Source organism: Apis mellifera, linkage group LG10, assembly GCF_003254395.2.
Source record: "Apis mellifera strain DH4 linkage group LG10, Amel_HAv3.1, whole genome shotgun sequence".
NCBI lineage: Eukaryota > Metazoa > Arthropoda > Insecta > Hymenoptera > Apidae > Apis > Apis mellifera.
In genome coordinates, this window is record NC_037647.1 from 11,733,758 (window position 1) to 11,752,994 (window position 19,237).

Consider the following 19,237-nt stretch of genomic DNA (forward strand, 5'->3'; position numbering starts at 1 on the left):
GCGCCGTTTAATACACACGTTGATTGCTAATGAGAGGCTCGCCTCGGGCTGTTTTCACGCGCCATTGCATTTTTCCTTCTTTAATTCCCTTTTCATATCGGTTTACATATAGGAATATGAAATATTTCCGATTGTTCGAAACAATTGGATAATTACACGCGTATAACAACGAGAGAGAAAGAAGATACGACTCGATATTCGAAAGAAATATTTTCGTAAAATAAAAAGTACAAAGCGTTATCTCTTAAGCCGAAAATGCTTTTAAAACGTTCTTTATCATTTTTTTTTCTTTTTTTTCCGTATATGGAGCAAAACAGTAAGCAGAATATAGAAAAGGCTCACCGCTGCTTTTTTTAAAAATGCATTCGATCCAATGTACTCGCGTTCGCAGCCGCGGAAAAAATTCTCTTTCCCCGAGCTCCGTTTACCTTTTTCCAAAAGCTTCTGGAAATGTTATTTTTTTATAAATCCAACGCGCCTTTGAATTTTTTTCTTTCTTTGATAATTACTTTCTCGTTACTTAATTTTACAACATCTTATTAAATTCAACGTACGAGACGATCTCGTTTCGAATCCATTTCAAATATGGTTCAAGTCTACGGGGAATACTGGCTTATTCCGTGATCGGCAAATCGATAAGTGGCCACATGCATCGATACAGCCAAGGCCACCGGTTTCGAAATATTCATTAATTTATACCGAGAAAATTGGCACGATGCTCGTTTCCAATTCTCGTTTCATCACAAATTATGCGCAATTGTGCAACAATCCGTTTTCTAATTCCTCTTTTTTCAATCCATCCATCACTCGCCGTGTCGATTTTTTTTTTTTATTCGTCGCGTACAAAACTCACTTTTTCAAATTTTTTTTTTTTCGAATAAATTCGTAACAACAGAATTTGTACGATCTCTATATCGAGTCAATGTTTCAACAGATTTTGAAATTTATTTTCATCGACAAAAATCTAATCTTGTCTTTTTCGAAAAAATTTTTTTCAAATTTTCCTCTCCAAACCAAATCTCTATATCGAGTCGAAATTTGTGAACAGAAATTCACTTTCGTCGTTAAAAATGTCTTTTTCAACGTTCGAAATTTTTCTCTTACTTCGATGCGACGGAAATTCGCACGAATAACGGAGTCGAAAATTTACTTTTTCTCATATATCGAGAAAAGCAAGGAAAAAATTTAACGGATACAAAATTCGATACAATTGCATGGAAGAAACAGCGACGATAAAATTCGATCTAAAACGTGTACGTAAAACCGGAGTACATACACACCGAGCTCCTTTTGCGGAGCTCCTTTTAAAACCAGTCCTCCTCTCGCTATTACACGGTTCGCTTTCACGACTCCGACAGACGTTCTCCTCGCCGGCCACGTCTCCCCCCCCTTCGCAGCCGATACAACGCGGAATTTTATCTTTTCTAACTATTCCCCTCTCCCCACTCCTCCCACTCACCGCTCCCCACTCCCCACTCCCCACTCGCCCAACGTCTCTCGCGATATTTTCGCGTCTTAATAGTTATCGCGTGCAAAGAAACGGGAGGGAAAAGGACGGAGATAGAAAACAGTTTCGGCGGAGACCACTTTCCAACTACTAAACGGAATATACGCGACCGCTTGTTTCGCTACGAATTCCTTCTCTCTTTTCCACGCGTTATTCCATGTTTCGTCGAACAAGAAGAAGAGATACGAAGTAAACGGATCAATCGTAAAATAACGGACAATTTTTTCTAGTGGAGAAGTATATATATATATATTCCTTGGATCTTTCATTATACACACTCGAGGATGCGAGAGCGAAGAAATTCGAGGCATTGAGGAGTCGCAATACGGGCGGATGAAAGCACGATCCCCCTGAAAAGGGAAATTTGAAAGTGAATGGGAGAGGGGAGATGCGCGGCGTCGATACGCGAAATGCGGCGGCGGAGCGCGGAGAAAATGGAGGATTTCCTAGTGAATCGAGCGCGAACTAGGGACTTTTGCCCGCGAACAAACTATTCAATTACCGGTTTAATCACACGGAAACGGAGTCTCTTTGAACAGAGAGGAGAGGGGGGGGACGTATCATCTCGGAGACATTCTCGATTATTTACGCCTCGCTTAATCTTTTCTTCGTTTCGAGATGATAAATTCGTTTGAACGGGGGGGAGGGGAAAAAAAAATATTGGAAATTTTTTCAACTCTCTACGAATATTTCTGTTATTTCTTTCTCTCTGTGTATAAAATAACCTCGGTTCTTGTTAAGAACGATTGTTCGAGTGTATCGGTTATTATTGATGAACGGAGGGGGGGAGAAATGACAAAGAAAGATTGTCCGCGAAATTACCAGTCTATTACGTAAATTATTATCGATCTCGGTGTCACGGTTAATGAGAAGTGGGCAGAGCCAATGAATCATATACCGAGAGAGAATCGACTATTTCGAGGGCATGACGAGTTCTTTGTCACGAACTTCTTCTACGTTCACCGCCATGGTGTTGAAAGCTTGCTCATTTATTATGCAAAATACGAGAATTTATCTTGGGTCGTGTTCCAGTTTTCCTCAAGGAACCTAGCTTATCGAAATATATTTCGATAATTCGCGAATTAATAAATATCCCCCCCCTCCTCTTTCCGTAAACAATAATTCTAGTAATAAAATGAGAGAGAGTGATATTCTACATTATTCTTCAAAATTTTAAACGAAGATGAATTAAATACAGTGAATAAAGTTTATTGCGAATGAGAAATTCTTGTCGATCAAACGAGTTCCGACTTCCGGAACGGGAAACAATTTGTTGATGAACACGTGCTGTTCCGTCGAACAACAGCTGTCGTTTTCGCTACGAAACGTTTTCGTGAAAGTTAAATAATCGATTTCTGAAGCCGTTAGCGAAATATTTTGATCCGAAAGAAAAGACCGAATCCGATTTTAACCATCCGTATTACGTATATATATATATTTTCAAATCTTCGACGCGAGTATGTATTTTTACCGATCGAGCGTATTTTACCGATCGAGTCACTTTTACGAATAACGCGTATCCGCGAAGCAAGATACGAGACTCGTGCAAAAGAGTAAGGTTTCCTATTCGTACGATTGTCTCGAAACCTTTGAACAAACTTTAATTCGCTTTCGACGAGTGTAATTCTCGCCAATCAGACAAACAATTCTTCGACAAGAATTGAACCGGCCTGTCGTCGGCAGCACGTGCTGGCCGAGAGTCGTTAAAGGCGAGACTTTAACTGGATGGACAACCGAGGCCCTTCGAGTAATTGTGTCAACTTTATATAGGGTTTCGCGTGATGCTGCCTCTTCCATCAACATCTTAAGCTGCGTTCACACTGATCGAAATTACGACGATAAAAAATTATGGATTCTTCGAAAAAAATTGTTCAAAATTTTAATCCAAAGATAGATAAAAATGTTTAATAAATGATATTTAAATAAGAAAGCAGAAAGGGATGGGTAAATGCGAGCAATTTTATCAAACGAGAAGATTGGCTATCGTCCAGATCCGATTTAAATGCTCTTTATATACCATAAAATATGGTCCAATTTGGATGGGATTTGCTCCGATAGTTTACAAAAATTTGAATTTGAAAAAATGATTAAACCATAAGCAATAAATATTTTCTATATAATCTTAGCGAGATATCGATAATATCATCGATAATGGCGAAGCACTATGTGTAGCGTGGGTGTAGCGTTACGCGTGCAGAGAGTGAGCCGGTCATGGGAAAATAAGACTTTTTAAAGCGTGGAGTAACGGGTTGTTAGAGGAAAATTACCGCGAAGCCGATCTTTGTGGTTACAGTTACCGCGCTCGTTTCTCGCCGTTGCTCCTTTTCTTTCCTTTCCATCCCTCCTCCCCCGCTTCTTGGACCCTTTCTTTTGTCCCGACACCGGTGTTAGAGGACTAAGCTGCCAACCAAAAAAGTCTTCTGCTGCTTTTCCTTCCTTGTCCAGCTCCTCGAAACTCGTCGAGGTTGGGCGCAAAAAAGCGTAACAACGGTGTTACACGCGTTTCTCCCCGGCCTGGACACGCCATGACCCAACGCTCGACGCATGAAAACCAAATACGCGGAAGCGTACTGGGCATGCGCGGCCGGAGGAAATTAAGATCGCCAACGGATCATCCGGAATTGCGCGAACAACGCGCCCAACTGTTACGTACGCGTACCGCTTCGATTCCGTTTACCGTTTGTGTGTGCGTGTTCGATCCCCTGTGCCACTGGAAAATATCAACCGTCGGTCGGTTCGATCGCTTCAAAATAGGCGTGAAAGCACCACCACCACCACCGTCGTGGAATTTCGCCCGTTATTCGTGAAACGCGACGAGCTATTTCGAGATCGCGTGGATTTCGTTCATACCCAACGATTATACACTTGTATCTTTGCCAAACGGCGAAAGGAAAGTTTCGACGAGTTTAATTTTGTCGCAGGTTCCTTTTCCAATATTTCTCTTTCCAATTCTCCAAATTTCGTCAACTACGCACATCGCTTGCGAAAAGTTTATCGCGGAAACGACAACAAACGTAAAATTACAAAAAACAGAAAATATATGCTTTCGTTTAATACCGCGAATTTATTTATTGAATATATTCAATATCGATGTAAGATGAGATTCGTAAATTCTTAATTTTATTGAAAAATGACAACGAAACGTAAAATTATAAACTAGCATTCCACAATGATGGCTCTTGCTTGAATAATCTTCTCTCGTGAAACATATGTTCCATTCATAAAATTTTCTTTTCATAGATCGACATCTGTCGACGATAAAAATTCTGATCGGATTTGATCGGAACGATAACCAATCTTCCCTGCCCTAAAGAAAATCCAATCGTAATAAATCCAACCGAACCTCGATGTACGGTAAAATAAAAAGGAAAGAATGAAAAAGGTTCGTAAGATAGTTCCGGATTCGACAATAAGCTCTTTACTTAGGAGAAAGGGAACAAAAGAATCGACGGAATAGCCAAGATTATCGTAGTGAATTTGCAAGAGCGCGGGAAAAACTCACCTGTGATATTAGTTTCGGCAGTGTATGCGTATGCGCGTGCGCATGATTGCTGTGTCCTGTCGAAGACCGTTCGGTGTTAGGCCGTTGTTGCTGCTGTTGGCCGGCATCCGATCTGAGATCGTGCCTCCATCTCAATACACCCATCATAACCGCCTACTGTATCCTCGATTGCGTTTCAAACCTCTACAAAACACGTATCCTTTCAACTCCGCACTAGGGGAACCTTAGTTCGATTCTTGACGCACCGACCTAACCTAACGCGACGAGTGTCCTGTTGCACCCTTTACTATGGCTATGCTGATCCTCGAAACGTTAGACACCTCGATAAAGCGTACGATTAAATTCGACTCGGTGGAAGTCGGCACACGCCGCGTAAAAATACGAGCGTATCATAGGCGATATTCGGTGCACTTGATCGAAAAACGCGCGGGAAAAGAATCCTTCATACGGAAATATATTCTTTCGTCGTGCTACACCGATAACCAACTACACCAAACTATACAACGCCGATATATTTCCGTTTCTCTAATTTCCTCGATAATATCTCGTAACTGTTTACACTATTCGCGCGTATATCTCGAGTAAATACGATTTTGAATCACTTGAAATTCGATCGTACGACTGTCCGTTTGATCACTGAAGTTCACTGTCATTTTCATAGCTCGATCTCTCGCAATCGAACCGCGGACAAAACATATACGATACCACTTAACGGTGCGTGTCACTTTTTCCTGGTTATTCTAGCTTCTCTGGCCGTCGCCCACGTTTCGATCAACCGAGCGAGGTCAGAATAGAAAGTGTTTACACCGTGGGCGCGTTCGGTAGACAGGATTGTGTACACAAGAAAGTATACGCGATACACGAACACGGACGAAAGGAACGCGTATCAACAGTTCGGTGTCGTAGAAGTGCAGGAGCGCGACTGGCATCGAGACCGTACGGTTCGAGGCTTGCCTCGTCTGCCGTCTCTCTGCTTCCCACCGTTACCTCCTCACCCCCCCCCTCCCTCCTCTCCAAGCCCCATCGTGCTCGCGGCTCGAACGTCCTGCTGTTCTTAAAGCTTCTCTCCCACCATCCTGCTATCGTGCCGTGAACAAACGTTGCCATGGTCGCCATCAAACGCGTAAACTTGGTTCCACGCAAACTTCCATCATTTTCTTTTCTCGAGATTAACGATCAATCGATTCGATCGTAGGCGTTCTCAAATTAGCTCTCTTCGGGAACCGTTAGTTAATAATTCACGGTTAATTTTTATCACCAAGTAGTTCGTTGATTAACGGATATTTAATTCGATCAATTTTTTAAACGTGACCGCCAAACTATTTTCGATTCAAATCGTTCAAAGATTTTTTTGTATGGAATTATTATTCGATTTAAATTTCGTACACGCTATTTCGATATTGGAACCAAGATTAAAATATAAATAAATTCGAGAGATTTAAAATCAAGATAGTTTCGTAATTCGTGTTTTCGACGTTGAATAAATTTCGAATTTATTTGCAACAAAAACTGAATGTAACGTAGTTTATTTGCTTATATTGTAGTTTATATTATAATTTTTAATGCGTATTTTAAAAAAAAACTTTTCTATAAATTATAATTAATAATATGTTTCTACTAGAAATAAAGAAAACATGTTTCGTGTTCACGTTTTGATTTGACCAATAAAATAACATTGCCGTTTAAGAAAGAAAAATTTATCGATATATTCAATATAAAAGATAAGAAAGTACAAAAGTACTTTTATGATTAAACAACTAATTTTACAAATTGACATTTCTTCGAATGCTTCCCTCGACTACAATTTCTCTAATGGATAGCAACGATGCTATGAACATTAAGCTTCTCCGTTCAGAAACAGAGAGAGAGAGATAATCGAGCCGCAATCCGCAAAATAATCGAAACCTCAACAACGATGCTCGACGATGGAGATAAGAGTTCTCGAGCATCGATGACGATCTCGCTAAAGTAGCAAACCGCAATTCAATCCTAATTCCGTAGTTGATTCGTGCGAAACGTATTCGTCCAATTGAGACAATTTGCAAGCATGGGCGGAGAATTAGTCCGAGAGCCAAGATGCTAAAACCCTTAAACGCTCATAATCCTCTTGTTTCACACAAATCTAGACTTAACTCAATCCGACAACTCGAAGAATTGTCGAAAAACGTGAATTCGATAAAGTGTTAACTTTATCGAAAGCCAAAGGGAACGAAGGAAGAATTCTTCGGCGAAATTATATTTAACGACAGGTGGGGAGGAAGGTTTCCAGCCAGGAGGAAACGCACTGTGCCACGGCACAGAGGCTGGCTGGCAGCAGAGCGGATGTCATTTCGTGGTCGACTTATTTCGTTACCGGTATAGGTAGGTAGATAGGTACCAAGGCTTCCCATTCCTTTGTGTCCACCTCTTTCATTATTTTACCCAACTTCCTGCGTCCGAAAGCGACACACACAACGGCTTCTTCTCTCTCGGCTGCGATCGTCTCCGCGATGCCGTTCCTTCCCCCCACCGCCGCGCCTTCCCCCACTCCTCTTCGCGGCCATCCTTCCCCCACTCCTCTACCTCTACCCCCACCACTCTTTCGCCGCCGTTCCTTTCTCGCGTTTCTTCGTCTCGCGTGCGCGCGACTCTTTGAAAACGCCAACCTTGTTTCTTCATTCTTAACGACCGTTCTTCGAGTCAAAGACATTGGGCAATAAGCGTCGGACCGACTGCGAGTTATCGTGTTGACGCGTGGGCAGATGCCTGCCCTCTTCTTTATTCTTCGGAAGAAGGAGAGAAACATCAAAGCCGACCTCTCTTTCTCCGGGAATAGCAGTGGATCCTAGGGCCACGATGCAGTTTATTCTCTTCACGGATGGAAATCAGCGTTATGATTTACGACCAGTAAGGGATACAAGATATGAATATATAGTAGGATAAAAATTCACTCGTATCCTCGACTCGATTGAAATTTTATCCCGATATTCTTTTCGGAAATATTTTTACAGGAAAATTAAAATAAAATGCCATCTATTTTTTACAAATTCGAAAATCTATGAAATGTAAATATATATAATAATTTTTTAATCTTTAAAGAATGGTAAATATACAAGTTTTGGTAATTGGCGAGGTGTTAAGGTATTAAATGAGAATAATTAAATGAAAGATATTGCGATTATTTCTTTTGGTTGGGAAACACTGAGCTAGGTATCGATATCGGGCTTCCCCCCCCTCCTTTTTTTCTCTCTTACCCTCTCCCTTTTTATTTTTACGGAATTAGCCTCGAATTCGAGATAACTAACAGACAGCTGCGTTTCGGTTTAAATTATTGTATCGTCAACGACGCGTGGAATGATCCGTCGGTCGATGCATGCTCAACCGATCAACCGATTCTCTGCGCTTTCTCTTTTTTGAATCGTAGGATTCTTTTAATAACTTTCCAAGGAAATCTTTCTTCCTTTTTTTTTTTTTAGAGAATGTCAAAATTTTTATTATACGAAAGAAAAATCGATCGATCAGGAAAAAAATTTTTCTTTTTATATTGAAAAATATAAATATAAAATTTATATTTAACGAGTGTAAATAAAGAGTTACTTAATTTACGACGTTTCTTTATGTCAAATTAGGAAGTTGTTTCTATCGTTAACACAGAAACGATTAAAAATTAGGTAACGAGTGCCGTTCATTAACATGACAATACATACTCACACGATAGAGATTGAACGACCTCGATGAATAAATTCCCTGAATATTTGTTTCTATCTCTGTCTGTCGCACTTCGACTCGAAATTAGTTTATTATTAATGCGTGTTACACGCGATAATTTAGAAACCGCGAAATGCGTGAAAAAAGAAAAAAAAAGTGGATTTTATTACGACGCGTAATAAAACGATTTCATAAAACGCTCAAAGCGTAACGATGTCAAGTTCGGGCCGTGCTGTTTTGCGCCAGTTTCGGGGTCGTTCCCACGTAAAAGCAGCGGATACAATAACCTGTTGTGTTGCCGTGAACGTAGCCAAACTTGAATCTCTCCGATCTTCACGGGTTGCGAGCAGGCAGAAATCAAGAAAATCTTGCCGGCTATTCGGTCAAAGCTACACCATGACGAGCGGTCGTGGCGGTTCAACCGACACTTCCGGCCGCGCGTACCTGCACGGCCGGAAGCGTCGTGCTCCTCCCCCTCTTACATCCTGAGGATCGCATATCCTCGTTTCACCAATAACGACATCCCGCATTTTTCGAACTTTTCACTCGCCGTTTCCACTAAACCATATAAGGCCAATTTACAGTCTACACCGCCCTTCCATTTTATCGAACGAACGTGGAATTTTAAAAAGTTCGAACATGAACTTCCAACATGAATCGAAAGAAATTTCGATTCTTATGCGGGAAAAGTTTAATTTGGAATTTATGGTAAGTCGAGGAAATTTCTAGGAAATTTCTTTAGGAAAATTGATTGAATTTTAATTTTATTCTAACGTATGTTCGCATAATTGTTCGAAGAATTTTGTTAATTTGTTTTTTTTTTTTTAGAAATGATGAAAGTTGTATTATATATAAATGTAGAAGATACTTCGTTTGTTAATTAGTTAATTAGTTAATTAGTATTGGTTATGAATTTTCAAATAATAAAAGATATGACAGAATATAAATTATTTATCTCAAATGAAATGTTGTATGAATTTTACTTTGGAAAGTAAAGTAGATTTCGAACGGTAAAATGAATGGATGGCAGCAAGTAAAGAAGATTTCTCACTAACCGACTAAATCGTATTGACTGTCGGTAAGTTACCTTTGCCTCTCGTATATACTTACTGTGTTCCTTCTCGTAGAAGAAAGGAAACTGTTATATCGATTCATAGTAAAATATCGGTCGATCCAATACATTTTCTTTTTAACTTGGAGATAATACTTGTAAATCTAAGTTTCTCACGGTATTATTGTTACACGTGTTATACATATGTTTTATATACATTTGGATACCACGTGGAGAAAGATCGCAAAAAAGCAAATAGGATGTATTTACTTGCTATTTTCATTTTTTAAAATCTTCCACAAATAAAATCTTTTCCCTAATCTTTAATTGAGATACAAGAATAAATAAAGAATAGATATTAAATAAATTTATATTGTCAATTTTTTCCCAGATACCATCGATTCCATTTTATAAAACAAAAAAGATAATCGTTTAATCTTTTTTGTCGTAAGAAAAAAGATCCCCTCCTCATTTTTTTCACGTCAACAGTTCCTAATCCTAAACGATTCTCCTCGTCATTATACGAAAAGTTCACTAAACCCCTACTTTCGTCAATTCATTCCGACCATCGATCGGCGTCGAACAAAGAAATATCCCTATATCGTTAAACTTTACCAGACAACCGCAACACTGAAAATTGACACTCGAATGATCCCCACACGATCATTTTCAATCGTACGAATCTTCCCCTCCCTCCCGGTCCAATACGTGACTGGCGAAATTCTCCCTTCGAAATCTACATAGACTGAAAATTTTATAGATATTCCCCGGGCGGGCAGAATAAAAAGAAAAAAAGAAAAGGAGGAAGAGAGAGAGAAAACAATCCTGATTGAAATTCAAGCAGCGCGTGACCAAACGATTCGTCCTATAGCTTTTTGCTACCCGTACCATGATGACGTTCATTTATCTTCGAGTGATTCGCAGCAGACAGATTGAGATTCCGGTTGCACGTGGATACTACTAGCCAGACAAGTTGAGCTCGCGGAACCGATTCTGCATACGTATAGAATTTTTCAACCACAATGGAGTCTTAACTACTCGGGCCTCCTGCCAAACACCTCGCCACGGTTTATCTTATCTTTTTTTTGCTTCCTTTTTTATTCTTTCTTTATGTGCCACAGAAAGAGATACATATATATATATATATATATATATATATATATATATATATATATATACATCTCGCTGCCGTTTCTTTCTTTTTCTTTCCTTTTTTTTTTATTCTTTCTTTATTTACCACAGAAAGAGATATATATATATATATATATACATCTCGTCACTGTTTCTTTCTTTTTCTTTCCTTTTTTTTTATTCTTTCTTTATTTGCCACAGAAAGATATATATATATATATATATATATATATATATATATATCTCGTCACCGTTTCTTTCTTTTTCTTTCCTTTTTTTTTATTCTTTCTTTATTTACCACAGATATATATATATATATATACATCTCGTCACCATTTTTTTTTTCTTTCCTTTCTTTCTTTATTTGCCATTCGAAAAAAATATATATATTATTGTATTATAAATACGAAACGTTATGTATCGCACAGATATAAGATATTTTCGTATTCCACTCGATCCAATGCAATTATTTCTAATTAATTCGCGACGACAGCCGATATCCATCGAGACAGAGATACGCGCTACGCGTTTCCAAATATAGATATGCAACGTGTCACGGATATTATCGTTCGATCGATATCTCTCGATTAATTTCAATTAACGTTGGTTTATTAACATTCATCGAAAATGAACTTGTTTATCTAATCACACGTTAAACTCGAGACATATTCCATTCGTTCTACCGTCAAATAAAAAAACCATACCGATCGATATCAATCGATAATAATAATTGGGACGCGTCACAATTTTTAAAATTATTCCCGCCTTCGCGAGAATTAATACGAATCGATTTCTTCGTTCGGCACCAACATCAAGAATTTGATTAGACGAGTTATTGTTATTAAAAGAAGCGATACAGATACCGATCTACGAAGCGTATACGGGTGATATACGGGTATCAGCGTTAATTCAATCAAGATCAAACTAATATTTTTCCTCACAATTTTTCTTAAGGAGAAATTCTTATTAAAACGATCGTTAAATTATTAGAATATTAAAAATCGTTAGGAATGTAAATTTTGCAACACGAAGTGAAATAAAGAAAATTGTTTTAACGCGTGTTTTACCTGGGAGAAGTACGGCGGTAGAACACATCGTTGATCGTCGAGACGCGAGCACTGCACTCTTTCCAGCAATTCGAATAAATCATGAGTGGTACTCTGCAACGATACAGCAAAGTATCGAAAGTCAATGGACAAGTTACATTCGAGTTTATCTTATCAATTTTCTTATCAATCCAAAATTCTCACCTTGATCTTCTCCTGTTGATTGCCACCCGCTTGAACATCTTGCCTCTCGTCCTCGGAGGCGCTGCGCCGGGACTCAGCCTCGCAATACACGGATTGCTCGAGCTGTTGTCTCCTGAAAAAAATCGATAATCATCACCGTGTGAGAAAATTTCTTATTCGATATTACAACAATTTGATTCCTTTTTTTTTTTTTTTTTTTTTTTGTATTTTGGTTATTACATTTACGAAAATTCGTAAAAAATGATGTATCATTCGTTATCTATCTATCTAAGAGCGGAGAGATTAAACGTCGAGGAGCAGATGGGCCGGACGCGATCGACTAGACATTCTGGAAAAGTGAAGATCGCCTAATTCGACGCCCCCTCCTACGAGAATCCTTCGAAACAACCATCTGGCAGCAGCTGGTGCTGCTGCTGCTGCGGCTGCGGCTGCCTACTTGCCCCCCTCGGCCATCACACACCATCTAATTTTCTTTCCCGTTTATCTCGGATTAACATTTCGTTCAAATTTATGGATACATATGCGGACAGTTGGGGAAGTATATAACGCGATGTTGGTTCGAAAACGAGCAAACAATTTTTGGAAGAAGTTATAACAATACGTGTAAACACTTTTTCCTATTTTGATCCTCTTTTTTTTTTATTCCGTATTATGTCTATGAATATTGAATACGGAATAAATTTTACTTCGATAATTTATCGTTCAAAATATAATAATAATCGTGATACAAAATGATCTAAGAATAAACGTTATTCGAGCATTTTAATAGGTAATTATTTAAAGTAGTGTTTATTCGAAATTTTTAACTAGTTACTTTTTCAACTCTGCCGATAACGTCAATAGGTAACGCGAAGTCATTTTCGTATACTTGAATTGAATATTCCTCCATCCAACGAAATTAATATAGGAATCAATTTACGTACAATTTTCTCTTTAATTCAATCTCGACAAATTTCTCGCAAAAAAAAAAAAAAAAGAAAAAAAAATTACGTTACATTTCTATTCTGAATACAATCGTACGTACATTTATTTACAACTGATCGCGAATCAACCAATTGAAATGCGAATTCAATCCGATACATTATTCAAATTCTAACCCTTTCCTCGACCTCGCTTTCAACTTTATTCTTCGAGGAAGTGGAACGTACGTTTCGTACAAAGGTAAGAAAACGTAAGGAAATCTCTCAAGTAGTCTTGCACGCTTCGATTTAAATCCTTTTTTCCACCGAAAATGTCGCGTGTCCTCGAGAAATAACGATAATTCCCTATTTCTCTTCCAGATGGAGCGTCGATCGTTTTTACTCGTAGCGGAGGAAATCGGAACTACTGTTCGCAAGCGCTGGTCGCGTCATACGGTTCGAGATACGAAAACCACGGTTTTAAAATTACATCGTTCGAAAGGAAAACGAGAATGAAAACTCGATATCCGGACTCGGTAATTCGATTTTCACGTTATATTTGAAATTCTGCTAAAGAAAGGTATATTTATACGAAAGGTACACGCGATCAGCTCGACGTTGCTAAACTCGATTAGCAAAAGCAGACTCGCTCTCTCAGGTTTAACCTAAAAGAATTGTTCCGATCGACCGATCGATCCATAATATAAGAAATCGTCGAAATCGTCTGGGTTTATCGAAGAACTCGAAGTGAAATACGCTTCAATTTTTTTTTTTCAATAAAATTTTTCCTCTTTTTTTTTTCTTTTATCTCCAGATTATTGTTATTAAAATTCGTAACATACGTTCTCCCTCTAGGCCAAAATTGATCCAAGTTGAAATAGTAACTAGCTTAAAAATCTCGAGTAAACTTACCTCTAATTACTTATTAGAACGTTCGAATAACATTTATTTACTACCAGCTACTATAATTATAAACTCGACCTCGAAGTTTCACATTACAATTATTTCCGATTATTATTATTTTCGAAGAATAAATTAAAGCAACTTATGGAAGTAACTTTAACCGTTAAATTTTCCCCGTCTCCGTTCTAGACAAGCATTCGAGGAATTTGAGAGAAGATTTTCGAGCGTAAAGAGACAGAAATACTTTTCTTACGAAGGGATGGCGCGACGATCGATTTCAATTCCGATTCCTCGCCTCCAGAGGACAGTTTCACGCACTCTCTCTCTCTCTCTCTCTCTTTCTTTCTCTCTCTCTGTTTCACGCTGTCAGCCATTAATCCGTTGAAAAAACGCGCAGTTAAAAAGTTCGAAGAAAGAGATAAGGAATAACATTCGTTCGTAATTATAATTGTTCCGCTTCTTTGCCATTCTTTCTTAAAATTATTATTACGTTTAAATAAATTATTAGACTTCGACTTCGATTATTAAACTTTCGTAAACTTTTGTAGGAAATATGTTGGAGCATACTGCCGGAAATATCTTTGCTCTTCAAAATCGGAACGCACATCTGCTCCACCGATTTGGAACAGTCAAGAGGACCCCGGTTAACACTTTCTGTTGCCATTCAAAATTCTTCATTCAATTATAAACCAGTGGGCTTGGTTTACATTTACATCATGAGAGATTAAAATTTTTTGAGAGGAAGAAGAGAGAGGAAGGAATAGAAGAAAAATAGGTAAGATAATCGTGCTCGATGTATTACTCGATCACGATATCTCGAAAGATAAAGAAATTAAATTTCTGTATCTCTCTCCATCCTCATTTCCTCCTTATCTCGATTACAATAATATACAAAACAATATTAATAAAGATTCCAATAATTTCTCCATCCTCGTATTTTTATTCTCTCTCTCTCTCGATTAATTAAAATCGTAGCGCATCTATAATTTTCGACCGTTGAAGAATACAAAGGCTCGTAAACCTAACCTCTCACCCTCGCAATGAATCGATGAAATATTATAGTCGTTAGGACGGTATATAAATTTATATTCAATCTCCATCCTCGTCATCATCCTTCCCCTTTGGCAAATCGAACATTCTTTTTTTTTTCCTTCTCCTTCCCTTTTATTATTTCTCTATCGAAAATCGGCGGCGTTAAATCGATTCAAGTTGAAAAAGAAGCGAGTGTCGTCGGAGAGGATTCGACGTAGCGACGCTGCGCATGCGCGTGCGCGTGCGCCCAGAGCCAACGGTTGATTGCGAAAGAAGGATTGGAAACGAGCGAGAAAGCGGACAGGCAGCGGCCGGCCTGCCTGCCTGCCTGCCTCGACAAGGCAAATCAAAGGCGAGCTTCTAAAACGAACTCGCAATCATTCTGCGACTCTGGCATTTATCGTCGTATCTGTCGATAATCGCGCATTCCGCCTCGTCGACCGCCATAAAGGTGTAGCTGTTCGACTCGCGGGGTGTCCTGATCCATACCTGGATCGAAATCGAGGCACGAGAGAGAGCGAGAGCGAGAGAGAGAGAGAGAGAGAGAGAGAGAGAGAGAGAGAGAGAGAGAGAGAGAGAGAGAGAGAGAAGAAAAAACTCTGCCGGTAGTTATTCGCAATCGAGCGAAGCTTTCCTCTTTTTTCCTTCATCGCATGTTCGAAAGCCAAGAGAATTCGATCGCCTCGAAAATCCCAGACACGTTTCTTCTCCTTCTCTCTCTTCTTCCACGTTAAATGAGAAATTTATTTTTAAAGTTCCGTTTCTTCGGATTGTTATTAGTATTACGAGGGATCGTTGAGAACGATGTGATGATGAGAATTGATATGTAATGTACGATTGGAAGAAGCGTGGATATATATTGGAAAGTGGAACGAGAAACGATCGAGAAACACGGAAAGCGATTATTTGGTTTTTTTTTTAAAAAGGAACGGTTGTTATTACTAAATCTTCCAGTTTACATTGTTGAAGGTAAAATTACGCTTTACGAACAGGTTTTTCGAGAAAAGAAAGAAGAACCGCATCCTCCGTCGTTAACGAGACGACTGCTCGCTTTTTATTCACGTACTGAAACGTGTTCGAATATTCCAAGTGATATATTTATGTATTACGTAAGATATTATGTATCGATTACGTTACGCGCGTCGAATCGCGCAAAAACTTGTCAATCGTCGACGACGGGAAAAGTATTTGCATAAAAATCCATGATCCGATCGTCGACACGTATATATCGGTGAAAAAAACCACCATCGTTTCCTCGTGCAAAAATAATAAGAAAGAAAGGAAAGAAAAAAAAAAGGGAGGAAAGAAAAGCGAGGACGTTGATGATAACTTAATTTCTGAAATTATAGCGATCGTAACGGGCCGCGCGATATGCAATCTGCTATACGTAATGCTTGCCTCGTGTATCGACGCAGAAAAAGGATCGTCGGCAATTAGTTCGGAATTACGATCCCCGCGCCACTTGTACCACACGTATTTTCGACTCGCCAACGACATCTATCGGGCAGCCGTAATAACAGTCGTTAGGGTGACCGCGACGACGCAACACGGCTTTACGGCTTCCTATTCGAACGATTTATCGAGTGCGCGTAAAATCGGGACAGAGAGTTAGAACGAACGTGTTTTTGGATCGCGAGTGGCAAATGAATCGTGACAGATAATTAACGCATTAAGAATTGAAACGATCGTATCGACAGACAGACGCATAGATAGATTATCGATGGACAGGTTGTAAGGGGAAATTTTTAATACGTTACATGCACGCATGCGCGTTAAACTACTACGATTCGGGCTCGCGACACGCGAATGGAATTTCTGTTTTCAGCATAGTGGAGTCTGCGGAGTTTCGCGTTCAGCACCGCCACTACCGCTATTATTCCAGCTCGCTTGTATCGGCTGGCAGCGGATAAGCACAATCGCCGACCTAAATAGCTATGATTTTTGTCAATTTGACAGTTGCTTCGCGTTGTGGAGACTCGAAGGCTGATCGCCGCGATGAATTTCTTCCTAATAAGCACGCCAAAGAGTGAGTGAGACAGAGAGAAAGAGATAGGTTACGTAAACGTTTCGTATCTGTTGTTTACTTTCCAAACTAATATTCCCTTCTACTTTCACCGCATCCCAGAAATGATTTATCGACGATGCCTACTACTACTTTTTCCGCCGTATCTACGATCGTGAAGCGTCTGAAAGGGTCTACGTAACAAGGCGAATAATCGATGCGTTTTCGATACGGCGAGAAAGAGAATAATTTGTTCGTTTTCAAAACGAAACGGAATTTCAAGTAGCTCGGTCATTATTGTCCTTCTTCTTATCGTTAATCTCGCATTCCTTTCCACCGTAAAAGATCGGTAAAAGGTTGGGTGTCACGTGGGGTATCTCGTGCACCTTATCGCGCGTTTGTAAATTGAATTATACCACGGCTAAATACCGAATCTTATCTCCGAGCGCATTCTCACCTCTGTTAACGATACGTACACGCTCACGCGTGAAATTCGAAATTTCCAAAAAATCGCCATTTTCATATTATCCTTTTTTAATCTTTTTTTAATCGTTACTATAGTAAATAGGTACACGAGTCCTTTGAACAGAATTTTATTGAAAAATTCCAGGCAAGTTTTCGCCGCGTTATTTCTCGTATTCCTTTAGAAAGGTCAACCTTTTTAGTAGTAGAGATAAAGTTCTTGTTTTTCTAAAAAAAAACAACCAAGTTGCGCAAGAATCTAGGGGACCATAATAAATTATATATATATTTCTTTTTTTACTTTTTCTAAACTTCTTTCTAAGCAAAATAACTTAAACGTGTATATTCCGACGAAATTTGAATTTTTCCATTTCTCCCTCCCCTCGAGACCGAAGCTCAAGGATTTGGAGAACGATTCTGTCGACCGCGTTCGAAAAAAAAGAGGGAAGATCCCGCAGGGGACACACGGAAGAGAAAACTACGCGGTTTCCCATAGGAATCGGGTTTCTACGGGAGCTGCACGTGCTGGTGAAATAAAAGGACGGCTCCAATTAAACGAGTTAATTTAATAAGCGCTCGTGACGACGAGGGCCCCCCTCCCCCGCTCTCATCGAGCTATTTACGCGACGCCAGGTTCAACCCCCTGATAAATCCCTCATTTTCTAAACCGTTCTTGGGACTGCGCTGCAACATGCATCAAATCGGACACTTTTTTAACTCGAAATTTTGAATTTTTTTTTTTCGTAAAAAAGAAATAACTAAAAATTGGATTAAAAAATTATGGTTCTAATAATTATTTCGATGCAATGTATAAAATTTTAAATTTAAAATTTTTTTTTAAACAAAATATGCGAAGAACTAATCGATATAAAAATCTCGAAATATTTATTTTAATTTAAATTGTTATAATAAATAATCGTTTTCATAAAAAAGAAGGAAAGAGGCTGATTAAAAATTGGATTAAAAAATCATAGTTCAAATAATTATTTCGATGCAATAAATAACTATAAAATTTTAAATTTAAAATTTTTTTTTAAACAAAATACGTGGAGAATTAATCGATATAAAAATCTCGAAATATTTATTTTAATTTAAATCGTTATAATAAATAATCGAGAAAAAGAAGGAAAGAGCCTAATTAAAAAATCAGAGTTCAAATAATTATTTCGATGCAATATATAATTATAAAATTTTAAATTTAAAATTTTTTTTAAACAAAATACGTGGAGAATTAATCGATATAAAAATCTCGAAATATTTATTTCAATTTAAATCGTTATAATAAATAATCGTGAAAAAGATTGGCTAAAAATTGGATTAAAAAACCACGGTTTGAATAATTGTTTCGATGCAATTCGTTAAAATTTTTTTTTTTTAAACAAAATACGCGGAAAACTAATTGATATAAAAATCTCGAAATATTTATTTTAATTTAAATCGTTATAATAAATAATCATTTTCGTAAAAAAGAAGGAAAGAGGCTGACTAAAAATTGGATTAAAAAACCAATTATTCGAATAATTGTTTCGATGCAATTCGTTAAAATTTTAAATCCTTTTTTTTTAAACAAAATACGCGGAGAACTAATCGATATAAAAATCTCGAAATATTTATTTTAATTTAAATCATTATAATAAATTAACTTTTTTTATATAAATTGAAGTTAATTAATACGTAATATGTAATTAAATAATATTTAAATTGTCTACTTTTTTTTAAAACTACATTAAAATTAATCTTAACATAGTTTATTGATATTCTTTAATCCAGCCATTGATATTAATTTTAATCTATTGTCAATAAAAAAAAAT

General features: G+C 38.0%; 1 protein-coding gene across 13 annotated transcripts in view; it reads right to left on the reverse strand.

Annotated features, from left to right (window-relative positions):
• Positions 1-19,237, reverse strand: part of LOC408271 (rap1 GTPase-activating protein 1) — a 119,092-nt gene that overhangs the window by 28,494 nt on the left and 71,361 nt on the right. For 10 of the 13 annotated variants that reach the window (XM_026443144.1, XM_006569141.3, XM_006569140.3 and 7 more), the window contains 2 exons: positions 12,129-12,240; positions 11,946-12,038 (listed from right to left, as the gene is read on the reverse strand). In XM_026443144.1, coding sequence (XP_026298929.1) covers positions 11,946-12,038; positions 12,129-12,240 — 205 coding nt within the window. Of the gene's footprint in view, positions 1-3,774; positions 4,038-5,009; positions 5,991-11,945; positions 12,039-12,128; positions 12,241-19,237 lie in introns of those variants that run through there. The other 3 variants (XM_006569148.3, XM_006569149.3, XM_006569150.3) reach the window with 3 other exon arrangements.